At 43.2% G+C, this 15895-nt stretch overlaps 1 protein-coding gene across 2 annotated transcripts; it reads left to right on the forward strand.

Annotated features, from left to right (window-relative positions):
- The first annotated feature begins 3829 nt into the window (after positions 1-3829).
- On the forward strand, positions 3830-15607 carry PEX26 (peroxisomal biogenesis factor 26). Of its 2 annotated transcripts, XM_006891343.1 has the most exons (5): positions 3830-4059; positions 5173-5313; positions 6442-6737; positions 11280-11423; positions 15504-15607. In XM_006891343.1, the coding sequence occupies exons 1-5, from the start codon at positions 3830-3832 to the stop codon at positions 15605-15607; spliced, it is 915 nt and encodes a 304-aa protein (XP_006891405.1). The 2 variants fall into 2 exon arrangements, with proteins under 2 accessions (XP_006891405.1, XP_006891406.1); XM_006891344.1 differs by lacking the exon at positions 11280-11423.
- Positions 15608-15895: the final 288 nt, after the last annotated feature.

A 15895-nucleotide genomic window follows, 5' to 3' on the forward strand; every position in this document is an offset into this window, starting at 1 on the left:
GTTACCTCTGTACGGCAAGTGGACACACTAGGGCTCTATGACCTAGAAGAATGTTTGACCAAAAACAATGAATAGAGCAGGATTTAGGGCTGTTGTGCATAGGGTCACTATGAGTCACAGGAGAATCAATGGCCTATAACAACAACAACAACAACAACAACAACAGTAGGAGAGCAGGAAGTGCTGTGCCTCCCACTTCAGAATGCAGATAGATCTTAAGAAGCCCTGATGGGATGGGATGTATTGGACTGATAACCAAAAGGCTAAGGTTTCAAATCCCTCAGTTGCTGAGGGAGAAAGAGTGACAGTCTCCTCCTATAAAGATTTCCAGCCTTGGGAATCTGATGGAGGGGCACTATGAAGCAGAACTGAGTCAATTACAGTGAGCTTGTCTTTGCTTTAGCTAGATCTTTAGAGTATAGTGTTCAACATTGTTATTGTGTACTGTAGAGTTGGAATGGACTTACAGCTGACTCTGCAGAGCATTTTTCAGGGGTAGTAATTCCCAGAGCAGGAGGTTGACCATCTTATTCCTGTGGAGCCCCTGGTGGATTTGAACCAGGTGCCTTCAGTTTGGTAGAATAGCTCCTTACCACAAGGCCACTAGAGCTCCATAAATTTAAGGTTGATTTTTAACAATATTACTATTACTAAGTTAAACTAAGGTGTTGTGTAGTTTTAAGAAGGCTTCAGGGAATATTTTTGGTTTAAGGATTATGCCAGGGCACCAGTTTTAGGAGTTCATTCAAGTTTCATGGCTCCAAGTAGTCTAGAGTCCTGGAAAATTTGAAATTCTGTTCTATATTCTCTGTCTCCTTTGGCCAAGATTCTTCTATCAAAGATTTGATCAGAGTGTTCAGTCATGGTATCAAAGCACCACCCAGTTCTGGTGTAACGGCAAAGCTGACCGTTGTTCGTGGAGACAGTGAGCCGCATCCTCCTCCCTTTCCTGACTGTCTTCCCTCTGTTGTTCCAGGCTAACAGAGGGCCATTATTACATCTTTGTTCATCACTTGCAAGCTTTTAAGACCCTATAGACACTAAATACTGAACTAGAAAATAGAACAGAGGTACTTTATGTTATTAGGCCAATTAACTGGATGTTCTATGAAAGAACAACCCTAAACTTCCAAGTCAGGAACCCAAGTCTTTTGAGGTTTTTGCTTGTAGTTAATCAGGCTCAGACACTTCTCTTTCAGTTAGTCATTGTTGCAAATATACTTGTTACATAACTTTGCCAATTGAACTTTTTATAGGTATAAAACTTATTAACAGCAATTGTGATAATAGGCTGGTAACCTTACCCTTAATCAATGCGGTTATGTCTATCACTATTAACTCCTCCTATCCTTATTAGCCTCTAATAAACTTTGTTTCTGTATATTTGGTTTGGGTTTTTTTCCTGGTTTGCTGTATAAGTAAGGTCATACAATATTTGTCCATTTGTGATTAATTTAATTCATTCAGTGTATCTTCCAATTCCATCCATATTGTAGCGTGTTTCAATATTACATTTTTCCTACTGACAAGAGTCAGAGAATAGCAGAAGAATGTCTAATTGTGCTTTATTGACTATGCAAAGGGCATCTGACTGTATGGATTATTGAGAAGAATGAGAATACCAGAATTTATTGTGGTCATGTAAAACCTGTACTTAACCAGGAAGCTAAAATTAAGAAAGGTGTGTGTGAGGGTTGTATCCTTTCTCCATAGCTATTAAATCTATACGATGAGTAAAGTATTCAAGGAACTACACTCTAAAAGAAGATTGTGGTATCAGGATTGGAGGACAACTCATCAATAATCTATAGTATGCAGATGACACATAGCCCTGTTTGCTGAAACGGAATATGACTTGAAATACTTGCTGCAGAAGGTCAAATACTGCATGTTTCCATATTGATTGCATCTCAACAGCAATAAAACAAAAGCTCTCACCATTGAACGAATAGGCAACATCATAATAGATGGAGAAAAGATTGAGACTGTCAATGGCATAATCTTACTTGGATCACAATTAGTACAGATGGTACCAGCAATCAGGAGATCAGGAGATGTATTGTACTGGAAAGTCTGCAGTCAGGGCCCGCTCCAAATTATTGAGGAGCACTGATGTTCGTTTGAGAACTAAGTTGCCCCTGCCATAGTCTTTTTAGTCACTTGCTATGCATCTAAGAGTTAGACAATGAATGTGGATAACAGAAGAAAAATTGATGCTGTCTTTCACCACTTCTTCACCTTCCTAAGCATAATGCCTCTCTCCAGTGAATAGCCTCTCCTAGAAACATGGCAAAAGTATGTAAGATGAAGAAACTTCCTCATCTTTGCCTCCAATGAGCACTCTGGCTGCACCTTCTCCAAGACATAGCTGTTCTTTTGAAAGTCCATGGGATAGTCAGTACTCTTTTCCAAAACCACAGCTCAAAGACATCAATTCTTCTTTCATCCTTATTTATTGCCCAGCTCTCATATGCATTACAAGTGACTGAAAAAAACCATGGCCTGAATAGCGTACACCTTAGTTCTCAAACTAACATCATTACTCCTCAATAATTTGGAGAGGTCCCTTACTAGACTTTCCCAGTGCAATACCTCTCCTAATCTTCTGAGAGCTGGTACCAAGTGTATTGATTGTGGATCCAGGTAAGATGAAAATATTGACAGTTTCAATCTTTTCTCCAACTATCACGATGTTGCCTATAGGTCCAGTGGCCAGGACTTTTGTTTTCTTAAAGTTGAGACGCAATCCATACTAAAGGCTGCAGTGTTCGATCATCTGCAGCAAGAGTTTCAAGTCCTCTTCATTTTCAGCAAGCAAGAGTGTGTTATCTGCATATGGAAGATTATTGATGAGTCTTCATTCTTCTCCATAGAGTCCACTATCTCAAATAATTTGCTCAGTATACAAATTAAACAGGCACACCTTTCTTAACGTTAAACTACGTAGAGGAAAGAGGGCTTCTAAAGGTAAGGAGCTGCACTGCCAATCCAAAGGCATGCGGTTTAAATCCACCAGCTGCTCCGCGGGAGAAAGATGGGCAATGTCAGCTTGCGCGATTCACAGCCTTTGGAAACCCGCTGGAGGGTCAGTTATGGATTAGTCCTGACTCAAGGGTACACAACAAGAACAAGTACAACACGAGTCACTCCTATAGAAACTCGGAATTAGATGCATGCATGTAGTCCACCACCGTTACTGGAATTTGTTCCGTCTGTCCTCTGTTAGAGCCAGTTAGTGAGGAGGCCACTTTATCTCACAGAATAGGCTCAACTTTGTTCAAGTCCATCTATTCAAATTTCCCAATACCCGAGAGTGTTTTGTTTTCTTCTCTAACGCTGGCAAATCCAGAGGCGTGGTATACTGGGGTTTGTAGTTTAAAAAAAATCCTCTGTCCACGGCAAGAGGTTGAATGAGAACTACAACTCCCAGAGACCTCTGCGCCGACAGGAAGCATTGTGTCTGCGGCAGAAAGATGTCTGCTTTGCTTCTTCGCTGCAGGGTAGTTACTCGTGAAGGAGTTTCTGTCTGTATGTAACAAGATTAAGGTGTTCTGGCACGTACCCTGGGGCTAAAGAAGCTAGGGCCAAATATTCCAGGGATGCAGCGCTTCTGCAGATCTGAGGTGTGAGCTGGATGCTCAGGTGCCAGGGTGGTTTTGAGCCTGGAGCTGCCTGCACGCAGACCCATCTTTTTGCCTTCTATAGAGCCTTTTTATTGTCCTGCAAGGATCAACCTGGGGAAGGGTGGTGGGCAGAGATATGAAGACTCTTCCTCTTCTCCCAGGCTCATTCTGACGTCTGTGGAAACTGTCTTGAGCCCACATTGGCTATGAAGAGCGACTCTTCCTCGTCTGCAGCCCCTCTCAGGGGTCTCGGGGTGCCCCTCCGGAGCAGCGAACCGGTGCCCGCCGCCCCAGCGCCATCGCCCGCTGTGGTTCTGCTGGAGGAGGCGGCTGACCTCTTGGTGGTGCACCTGGACTTCCGGGCGGCGCTGGACACCTGCGAACGGGCCTGGCAGAGCTTGGCCTTGGATGTACATAATGAGGAGCATGGCAGCACGTACGAGCTGGGCCGGGTTGATTTCAGGGTGTTCTAGGGAGGGGCCCAGAGACCTATGGAATTCTGACATTCTTGTATTGCTCACCAGGCGTTTTACACTTGCCCCTCTCCCACTAATGCTTCCTTTCTAAGATATAACTTGCTCATCGTGTACCCATTTCACAATGAGAAGTACTTAAGTCATGTTAGTCGAGTAGTCGAGTTTTTAGTGGGACCTCTTTGTTCCCCCGGAGCTCAATGTTCTGGTGGTGGAATGTGGATTAAATGTTACATTTCATACATTACATTTAAATGTTACATATCAGCAAGCAGATGACGTCCTTGTCTGAGAGACCCTTCAAACTATTCACTGGAGTTTTGCCAGCGATAGGGAGTGGCGCTCAAGGCAGGGCTAATGCTCTGTCTTTGCTGACAGACTCTGGTTGAAGAATTTATGTGGAGAAAACCTTGGTCCTCTTCCAACAATTAAAAACACCATTGATCTGTGGATAGTAGAACTGGCTTTAAATCACACTGACGAAAAGAATAGTCAAAGCTGACCCCAAAGAAGGGTATAATGACAAATGTCTGAGTTTTGAAGGTTCATGTGGGAGCTTGTTGCAGTGAATGCTGAAGGCAGTGATGGTAAGTTTTGGGAGGTACCTCACTCACTAGGTGGTGCTAAAAAGCCAATTAAGAGTTCCACACCCAGACTTGCCCAATGCCCTTTCTTCCTCAAAACAAAGCTTTAGCTTTCTTTCCACCCACACCTCTGCTGGATGTTGTCATTTTCCTTCACGATTACCCTGCCTATGCATTGAAATTTGCTTTACTTGGATAAAAGATGTGTATTAGGTAACAGTTGATTTGTCCCTAGGGAACTTAGAAAAAGTTTATTATTTGAAATTGTGAATGTATATGTAACAAAACATTCGCCATTTCAATATTATTCACATATATAATAGATAGGAGAAAGGAGAAGTTCATAAGACCAACCATGAGGACAACAGAGTACAGACGGTGGAGATGAAAATAAAGGCTGTTGAATGAGGGGTTAGAACACTTTCAGCAATTCCAGAGTGGACAGAGAAGTGGAGGCAACTGTTTGTAGACCTTAACTTGTTTTTCTGTCAGCTCCTCGGAGGTGAAATGTTCCCTGTGTGTTGTGGGGATCCAGGCCTTGGCTGAAATGGATCGATGGCAAGAAGTCCTCACCTGGGTCCTTCAGTATTACCCCATCCCAGAAAAGCTGCCTCCCAAAGTTCTGGAACTGTGGTAGGTTTTTGTTCCTGATTCACTTGATCAGTTTAAGAACAAGGAGATTTTCATGTCCTCTCCTAAATGCTTACGTAACATTTCTTCATTACCAAATCTAATTCCAGTTATTTTTAGAGACCTTAAAATAGCAATAAAGGATGAAAAAAGGGGAATTTAGGAGTGGAATAGAGAGAAGACTGATGAGAGGGGGCATAGGATATATAGGAGGAATAAAATAGGATGGTGGAAGTAAATGTACCACAGTTGGGAAAGCTGTTGCTTTTTTATGTGTATGCGTGTATATGAGGTTATCTCTCTCTCTCTCTATCTCTATCTCATCTCTCTATATCTATATCTGTATCTATATATCTATATATATATAGAGAGAGAGTGTGTAAGAGAGAGTTAGAAAGTTGTGTCATTATTTAGACTGTATACAGCAAAATATACACCAATATAGCAGTTTCTCCATGTATCATTTAGAGACTCTGGTTACATTTTTACAATTGTACTATGATTCTCTCTCTTTTTTTTTTCTGAGTTATTTTTCCTTCTTAGTATAAACTCACTGCTCCCTTAGATGTCTAATTTTCTGAATTACTGTTGTCAGTTTTATCCCATGTAGATGTTTTTTTGTTTGTTTTTCATGTAGATAGTTTTGAAGAGAGGACAGCGCTCAAAACTGATAATTTTTTAAAAATTATTTGAGCTCTTTGCTTTTGAGAAGACATCAAGGGATATTTCCCATTTAAGGTTTAAAGATTATTTCAGGGCAACGGTTACAGAGGTTTAAACAACCTTCATGGCTTCAGGATTTTTGGAGTCCATGAAAATTTGAAGTTTTGTTCTGCATTTTCCCCTTTTGATAGGTTCTTTTGTGGAATCTTTGATCAGACTGTTTAGTGATGGTCGGAGGGTATCAGTTCTCTTGATATCATGGTGAAGAAGATAGTTATTCACAGAAACAATTAGCCATTTAGTCTGTATCCTCCACCTGTTTTTAGCTGAGAGACTGTTTTAAAACTTCCTAAAATATGTAATTCATATCAGTGTTGAAGGGTTGGAGAATATAGGGAGGATATGATAGTGGTTTGGAAAGATGTACCAGCTATGGAGGACTGACTGTTGGATGATTTTGGGCTGCAGTGTTCTTTTATACAGCAAAATGCAGGAGCCTGGAGCTATGCTGGATGTGGTCAGTGCCTGGCTCAGAGACCCAGCCAATCAGAGTCTTCCAGAATACAGAGCTTTGGCAGATCTTCACCTGCAGAAGGTGCTGCTACCTCTGGGCCATTTTTTAGAGGCTGAGGAGCTGGTGGCCGACGCTGTGGCCTTTGGTGAGGAGCAGCGGCTGAATGCACTCCAGGCCATTCATATGGCCAGGGAGCAGAAGAAAGGTGAACACCCAGGCTTTGAGGAGACCCAGAAGGCCAGCCAGCCAGGTAGGACATTATCCCTCTGTGACCTGTGTAAGGTGGGAGCTGTGGGTGTTCCCTGGACCTTGGAGTCTGCCATGACTTTCCTGTGAGCTTGAGAGCCGTATTTTCTGTGATACAGTCTCAGATCACAGAATCTTGTCCAGTTGCTCACGGAAGCCAAGCCCTGATCATCTAAAGTTGTCAGTGGAAGGAGAATCATCAGATCACTGTGTAGGGGCAGGCTTCTGGGTGTCAACCCTGACGTTTAACTCTTGAAAGTCAACTAATCTTTGTGGTGTAATCACACACCTCCTCCTTGAGGTTCTCTCACCAGATCACCTGCCTCCACTATGCTGGCTTGGCTGACATGTTACTCTACCTTTAAATGTTGCCTCAAATATAGACCCAGCTGACATATGCTTGAGCAAAACCAAAGGAAAAATAAGACACCAAGCCTTATAGGTTTCTTGCCTTCAGGTGCCCAGCATACTTTACCAATTGACAAGTTGGAGTGTCATCTCGGTGATCATCCACCTTCAGGGATGGCCCATTTCTACCTGTTGGGATGCAGATTTACAACGTGATTTTGATGGGAAAGCCAATTCAAGACTTACACCCCTAGCTGACTCTGTACAGGGCACATACATGAAGCTTATGTCTGTGGGCCTGGGGGTTAGTTTATTATTGTTGTTGTTGTTGTTATGTGCCGTCGAGTCACCTGCGACTCATAGTGACCCTATGTACAACAGCCCTAAACTCCACTCTGTCCTGTGCCAATCGCACTGTCTCTGACACTCCCATCCCAATTATCCCAGTCACTGAATCAATCCACCTCATAGAGGGCCTTCCTCTCCTGCGCCGTCCCTCCACCCTCCCAAGCATGATGTCCCTCTCTAAGGACCGGTCTCTCCTCACTACATGTCCAAAGTAAGTTAGACGGAGCCTCAGAATCCTTGACTCCAAGGAGCCACCCGGTTTAACCCTCTCCAGGACAAATCTATTTGTTTTCCTAGCAGTCCATGGTATTCTCAATACTCTTCTCCAGCACCACAGCTCAAAGGCATCAGTTCTCCTTCTATCCTCCTTGGTCATTGTCCAACTCTCTGATGCATAACAGGTGATTGCGAAGACCATGGCCTGTATCAGACGCACCTTAGTCTCCAGAGAGACACCACTGCTCTTCAGCACTTTGGAGAGGTCCCTAACAGCCGACTTACCCATGGCAATGCGCCTTTTAATTTCCTGGCTGCTGGTGCCAAGACTGTTGACTATGGAGCCAAGCAAACTAAAGCTGTGTACAATCTCAATCTCTTCACCATCCATCCTGATGCTGCCAATTGGTCCAGTGGTGAGAATCTTTGTCTTCTTGACATTGAACCTCAACCCATATTGTAGGCTGCAGTCCTTGACCCTCTGCAGCAGGCGCTTCAGGTCCTCCTCAGTTTCAGCAAGCAGGGTTGTGTCATCCGCATAACGCAGATTGTTGATAAATTGTCCACCAATCCTGACCCCACATTTCTCCTCATAGAGCCCAGCCTCCCGGATAATCTGTTCTGCATATAGGTTGAAAAGGTATGGAGATAGGATGCATCCCTGGCGTACGCCCTTCCCAATTTTGAACCATCCAGTGTTCCCTTGCTCTGTTCTGACGACTGCCTCCTGGTCCAAGTATAAGTTTCGCATTAGAACGAGCAAGTGTTCTGGGATTCCCATTCTTCTCAGAGTCAGCCATAGTTTGTTATGATCTACACAGTCAAATGCCTTTGCATAGTCAATGAAACACAGATAAACATTCCTCTGGTATTCCCTGCTTTCAGCCAAGATCCATCTAACATCAGCTACAATATCTCTAGTACCACGACCCTTTCTGAAACCAGCCTGGACTTCTGGTAGTTCTCTGTTGATGTGCTGTTCCAGTCGTTTTTGGATAATCTTCAGTAAAACCTTGCTTGCATGTGAAATCAGTGAAATTGTTCTGTAGTTTCCACATTCGGTTGGGTCGCCTTTCTTTGGGATAGGAACAAATATCGATCTCTTCCAGTCAGTTGGCTAAGTGGTCGTTCTCCAGATTTCTTGGCACAACTTGGTGACCAATTGACCATAGTTTATTATAGAGGACTTCAAGGTTCTGCCAGTCTGGGCCCTTCCTCTCAAGAATTCTTGAACCTTTGAGCTCCTTCTCCACAAGTGGTCTGTGCTTCAACAGACATCAGAAAATAGACTCTCTTGAAGTAGCTCTTTTTATCTGTGGAGAGTTTCATAGGGAAGGTCTTATGTAGAGTTTACATTTTTCTCACGCTACTTTTTGCCTACAGAACCTTGTTTTTTTATTTTTTTTTCTCTTGGTAACATATAAAGTCAGTCCAAACCAGTTGCCATCAAGTAAATTTCAAGTCATGGTGACCCTATTGTGTTAGAACAGAGCAGGGTTTTTTGAAGGAAATCACCAAGTCTTTCTTCCAGGTCGATAAGAACGCCCAACTTTTTAGTTAGGAGCTGAGTGTGTTCACTTTCTGCACAACTCAGAAACTCCTGCTAACATAACATAGGAAGAATTCCCTTTTTTCCTGGAAAACCATTCGTCTGTTTTTGTCATGTACCATCAAATTGGAACGACCTCATAGCTGACCCTCCAACATGTTTTCACAGGCAATAAATCTCATGGGTGGAGGTTGCCATCTTTCTCCATGGAGAAGCTGGTGGATTCAAACCATGTGCCTTTGGATTGCCAGCACAACTCCTTACCACTAAGCCACTAGAGCTCTCTTTTCAACTATTAAGGGACTGTAATTCTGGGGAGTCCTGGTCTCCAAAGTGTTTATGTACTGAAGAACCTGATATTACTGAGATAGGATCCCTTCTTTAAAAGCAGAGTGTCAGCTTCAGGGATCATTGTTGCTGCTCAGGACTGAACAGCACTTATTTTGGGGGAGTTGTAATGTTCACTTGCTATGGCTCTTAGAGCTGAATAATGAATAAGAATGACAGAAGAAGAATTGATGCCTTTGAGTGTGGTGTTGGAGAAGATCACCAAACATCCCATGGACAGCCAAAAAAAAAAGAACAAACAGATATGTCTTGGAGAGGGTGCAGCCAGAGTGCTCGTTGGAGGCAAGAATGATGAAGCTTTGTCTCACACACTTTGAGCGTGTTGCTAGGAGGGCCTCTTCCTTGGAGAGGACCATGATGCTGAGAATGTGGAGAGGAAGATCCTTAATCAGGTGAGTTGACATGGTGACTGTCGCAATGGGCTCTAGTGTGTCAGGAAGTGTGAGGGTGGCACAGGATAGGACCGGCTTCAGATCTGTGGTTCATAGGGTCGTTATGGGTCATACTTAACTTGGTGGCACCAAACAACAGCAACAAGTGTTCCCAGTGAGGTGGATTGACGTGGTGACTGCAGCAATGGGCCCAAGTATATCAGAGATGATGAGGATGACACAAGATAGGACAGGATTCAGGTCTGATATTCATAGGGTTGCTGTGAGTTATACTCAACTTGACAGCTCCTAACAACGGTGTTCATGTGAAGGATTCCTAGTGGTGTAATGGTTAAAGTGCTTACATAATAATAAGAAGGTGGGCAGCTCAAACCCACTGGCTGTTCTATGTGAGAAAGATGTGGCAGTCTATTTTAATATGGGATTATAGTCTTGGAAACCCTGAAAGGTGGAGACAGCTCTAAGCTGGCCAACAGGATAGTTATAAATCGGAATCCAAATCCACTCAATGGCAATAGGTTTGGGTTTTGCCTTTTGGAGTTTTAGAGTAAGGAGCATTTGTGCACTGGTTGAGTTCTTGGCTACCAACAAAAAGGTTGGTGGTTTGAGCCAACCTAGGGCCTCTGAGGGAGTGAGACCTGGTGATCTATTCCTTACAGGAATTTACAGCCTAGAAAACTGATGGTCTCTCTGAGTTGAAATTGCCTTAGTAATGGGGGTAGATGTGTCAGAGACAAATAAGGTTGGCACAGGATAGAGCAGGGTTCAGAGCTGTTGTACAGAGGGTTGCTATGAGTTACAAGCAATTTAATGGCACTTTTTTTTTCAATGGCACATTAACAACAGCAAATCCCAAACATCAACAGTGTTCATATTTCTATTCACAATCCAAGACTTGAATTCACTTTATGTATTAGGTGCCTTTTTCTTCCGAGTGTCAGCATGATGATGAAGAGCTAGTGCTCGCTGTAACTATTTATCTATCAGATCTTAAACCAAAATAAAAGGAATGAAGGCCATATATTGAAACCATTAAAAAGAAAACAAAATCCAACCAAGCCCAGCTGAGGAGTTGTTGTCTGCCAAAATCTTCTCTTTAGGGGACTATGGTCTTTTCATAAAGAGTTTCGAAACTGGGATTCTATTTAAATCTGGTTTACCAGCTATATGAGAAGATGAATTTCATGACACCCCCCCCCCAAGTTTTTGGACTGGTTACATCGTTCATAATGTATGAACCATTGTGGTTGTTACCTTTTGTTCAAGTCTTGTAATCAGGCTCAAAGCTCAGAGTCAGGAGCCCTGATTCTTGTGATTTACTGTTAAACTCTGTCCTTCTGCCTAGACTCCTCCCACAAGTTCCTGTCACTACTGACCCTGCTTCGCCGGCTTTGGGATTCTGCAGTGACTCGTGTCTTTTCTCTGCCCTTCAAAAAGACCCTCCTTGCCACCTTGATCCTCTGCTTCTTGATGGTGAGGTTTGATCCTGGTGAGTGACGGTGTCTGCTTCCCCTCCTGCCTCTTGCCCTTCCTTGGTGCAGGGGGTCTGGGGGGTGCTGCATATGTGGCTAAGAGAGGCTATTCCTTGGAAAGGGACATCATACTTAGAAAAGAGGAGGGTTGGTGAAAGAGAGGAAGACCCTCAACAAGGTGGATTAACACAGTGACCGCAGCAATGGGCTCAGAAGTGTCGGAGATGATAAGGGTGGTACAGGACAGGGACAGGGCTCAGATCTGTTGTTCACAGGGTTGCTATGAGTCATTCCTGCCTCAATGGCACCTAACAACAATAATAACAGCAAACCTGTGAAAATAAGTGCCTTCTACAACTGCAAGATACCAGAGTGTCTTCCTTAGGATGGTGGTCCTTCTGTGCGATTTCACTCTCGGTGTTTCCTAAGAGGAAGAATTGCGGGGCTTGTCCTGGAAGGGGAGACTAGATGTGGGACCTCTGAGAACAGTTTGTGTGTCTGAAGAATTCCACTCTACCCTGTTTACCCCTCATCACTGAGTCACTTAGTCAACTGCTTTATTCAGGGGTAACCCAACCAAACCACGTGATGTTCCATTGGTTCCAGATCATGGCAATCCTGTTGTTGATGGAGTATACTCCGTAGGGTTCTCAATGGCTGTGACCTTTTGGAAGTAGATTGCCAAGCCTTTCTTCCAAGGTGCCTCTGACCCTTGACATTAGTTGCTAAATGTTTAAGTATTGTGCTTAAAAACCTAGTATTAAAAACAACAGCAAAAGCTTTCTTATCATGATAGTTAAAAAATGTAACTGCTAATTTTAAATATAATAAATTTCAAATGACAAATGTATACATTTTAGAAAATGTGGAAAATAGAGACACATATAAAAAAGGAAATAGAAATCACCTGTAATACTGCTCTATAAGGGTATACTTTCACTTATATCCATGGACATACATACTGTAGCAGTTTGCATGTGATAGGTATTCTTTAAAACATGTCTTAAATGACTAATACTCCAACTTACAGAAACCTCCATAACTGATAGACCAACCTCCCCTTTGAAAACATTTTGTTTCTGACCATGTTGTCAGCCTCACTGTGTGACACTGAAGTGAGCTCCCTGAGTGATACACAGAGTAAGTAACCTGGTTATTTCCAGATGATTAATCTTTGAGCTAGGTGCTCACACACTTTTGGTGGTGGTTGTTTTAAAATACATGAGTTACGCATTTCTACAAAGATGACGCCAAAAGCGAAGAAGGAAGCCCCTGCCCCTCCCAAAACTGAAGCCAAAGCAAAGGCATTAAAGGCCAAGAAGGCAGTCCTGAAGGGCGTCCACAGCCAAAAAAAAAAAAGAAGATCCTCACGTCACCCACCTTCCAGCGGCCTAAGATGCTGAGACTCTGAAGGCAGCCCAAATACCCTTGGAAGAGTGCCCCAGGAGATACAAGCTTGACCACTATGCCATCATCAAATTTCCCCTGACCATGAAGAAGACAGAAGATAATAACACACTTGTGTTCACTGTGGATGTCAAGGCCAACAAGCACCAAATCAAACAAGCTGTAAAGAAGCTCTATGACATTGATGTGGCTAAGGTCAACACTGATTAGGCCTGATGGAGAGAAGAAGGCCTATGTTTGACTTTCTCCTGATTATGATGCTTTGGATGTTGCCAACAAAATTGGGATCATCTAAACTGAGTCCAACTGGCTAATTCTAAATATAAAATTTTCTCACCATAAAAAAACAAACATGAGTTATGATCTAATCTCTACTCTTATGAAGTAAGATATAGAATTGTGTAAATTTGAAAACTGAAACAAAAATTTATCATCTAGTTCTTTTATCTTTGTTTCTTCATTTTTCAGACAGGGAAACCTAAGAGGGGAAATCATTGACCCCAAACCACCCTATGTGTCTCTTTTTAAAACTGCTGCTTTCCCCCCTTAGATGCATCTTATTATTTTTACAGTTTGTTGTCATCGTGACACAGTACGATATACTCTCAGTAAAACATACACCAGCTCAGCAGTTCCTCCATGTTCATTTTCGTGATGTTACTTACATTCTCCCCATCACGCAGCTGTTCTCAGCCTCCTTTTCTGAGTGCTCCCTGCATGGTTAATATAAACTCATTGCCCGCTGAGGCTCCTTTTTAATATTTCGAGTTGCTGTTGGCACTTTGGAGCTAGATCTTAAAAGAGCCTAATGCCTAAGGCAAATACTAGATGCCTATTTTAATAGAAGATTCGGGGTGGGGGAGAAATGCTATCTTTACATGCACGTGAACATGGTTGTGTTAGGGAGTAGAACTCAAAATATGCATGCAGTTTTTAGATTAAAAAAAGTAGGGTTTCAGAGGAACTGCCCTGTGCACTCTGCTCCTTCCTACAGGGGCTCTGAGGCCTAAGTACACCAAGATCTGCTCCAACAGGGTAGCAGGGGACTCAGACCTCTGAGCTGTGGGCACACAAGCCCCAGTAAGACTGCCTTCCCCCCCACCCTTAGTCAGCTAGCTTTCTTGGGTCATACTCAAAATTGTCCTTTTAATCCCCTCACTGACCCCTGAGCAGGAATTCCCTCTGAACACCTTTTTTCTGATTCAGAAGTCACAGGTAGCTTTCTAGGAAGTGAAGCATAGTTTTTGTCCATTCTTGTTCACCTGACCTTCTGCTTTGCTCCAGAGACTTGATAAACACTTAGAAATCCCTCACGGTTCTTATCAGGATCTCAGGCTGTGCTGTGGGAAAGTGCTTAGCTGCTAACCAAAGGGTCAGCAGTTTGAGCCCACCAGTAGTTCTGTGGGAGAACGTGGGAGATTTACCACCTTGGAAATTCTACAGGACAGTTCTCTTCTGTCCTATGAGGTCACCATGGGTCAGAATTGACCCAATAGCCATGGGTTGGGTTGGTTTTGGTGTGATTTTCATAAGCCCTCCAGTCTCATAAGTGTGGCCTTGTAAGTGATAAGGCCTGAGGCCATTTGAACTTTCTGTTTCCAAGGCTGCTAAAGGCTGCTTGAGACGTTTCCTGGCCTTACGGGTCCCAGGCCTCACTGCAGGCATGCTGCATTCAAGAGGAAGACCTCCACCAGGCAGCAGCTAGACTGTGTAATTGTTATGTGCCTGTTGGAACTGAGAGGGCTGACCCTCTAGAGGATTTTCAGAGGTTGCAAATCGCACAGGAGGCAATTGCCTGTCTTTCTCCCTGAGAGCAGTTGGTGGATTCGAAATGCCTTCAGGTTGGCAGCCGCAGCTCCTTGCCCACAAGGCCACCAGACCTCTGTTAAAATATAATGGCCACGATGTAAAGAGGATTGATTATCAACCTCTTTCTTGATAGATATGCAAAAATTAAAAATAAATTAATAAAGAAAGAAATACCTCTATTTAATTTTTATTTTTTTAAATAGTAATTTTAGTAAGAAAAAACCCTCTTAGCTCCAATTCCGGAGAGGTATAGTTTATTTTCTTTTCAGTATAACTGATTTATGTTAAAAATGAAGAGTTCTGGTGTACAATGGCCAAGAACATGGCTGTTACTCAAAAGAACCCCAAAAGAACCCCACTAACCGCTCTGTGTGGAAGAACCTGACCATCTGTTCCCATGAAGACTGCAGCCCAGAAAGACCTGAGGGGTGAGGGTGGGGCCTTGTCATGTGGGATCACTAGCAACTGAAGACCACTTGATGGCGCAGAGCAGCAGAACAGGTTAAAAATAGGTAGTAGTATCACATGGCTTAAAAGGTACCAAAAGGAATACTGTGAAATATTTCATCCAGGCTTATCTTGTTCAAGACTGCCACTGCTACCACTTTTATTTTCTTTTATATCAGAAAGTTACTTTGAAACATAGAAAGCTTGGATCCTTTTCTCCTCAAATTTAAGGTCATTCTAATAAAGTAAAAATAATACAACCTAGAGAAAGTGAAATTCGTTATTGTTTGGGGTAGGAGCATGAGCAATTAACATTAAACATAAAAATATTTTTAAAAAATATTATGTATTATCACACGTTTCCAAGGCACAGGAGATGGGACTGAGGGGGAGGAAAGCGAGGAGGGAACTGACATCTTCCCTTCTCCCTGCAGCTTCGCCGTCCTTCCTGCCCTTCCTCTACAAGCTGGCTCAGATCTTCCATCGCGTCCGGGAAGCTGTATTTTCTCCCCTCTACCGACTCCCTCTCCAGGACTGAGTGTTCTGCCCTGTCCTTCGACCTCTTCTTTCCCCACACTGCCACCTCAGAGCAGGGCCACTTATTCATGGTCGCCTGTATCCTGTTGTGATGAGCCCTCTGGGGAAATGGGACCAGCCTAATTCTAGAAAAAGCCAATCCAACTATTTGAATTGTGTCTTGCTGTTTGAATGTTCTCCCTTAGGGAACCCCACTTTATTTGGTCTTGGGAGGGGTCATGTGTGGCTAGAGGCACAACTCCCCTAAAACAGGCCCCTGTATATTCAGAGACCGCCTGGAAGGAGAGGT

The sequence above is a fragment of the Elephantulus edwardii genome, unplaced genomic scaffold, assembly GCF_000299155.1.
Source record: "Elephantulus edwardii isolate Elephantulus edwardi_28Jun2011 unplaced genomic scaffold, EleEdw1.0 scaffold00096, whole genome shotgun sequence".
Classification (NCBI taxonomy): Eukaryota; Metazoa; Chordata; class Mammalia; order Macroscelidea; family Macroscelididae; genus Elephantulus; species Elephantulus edwardii.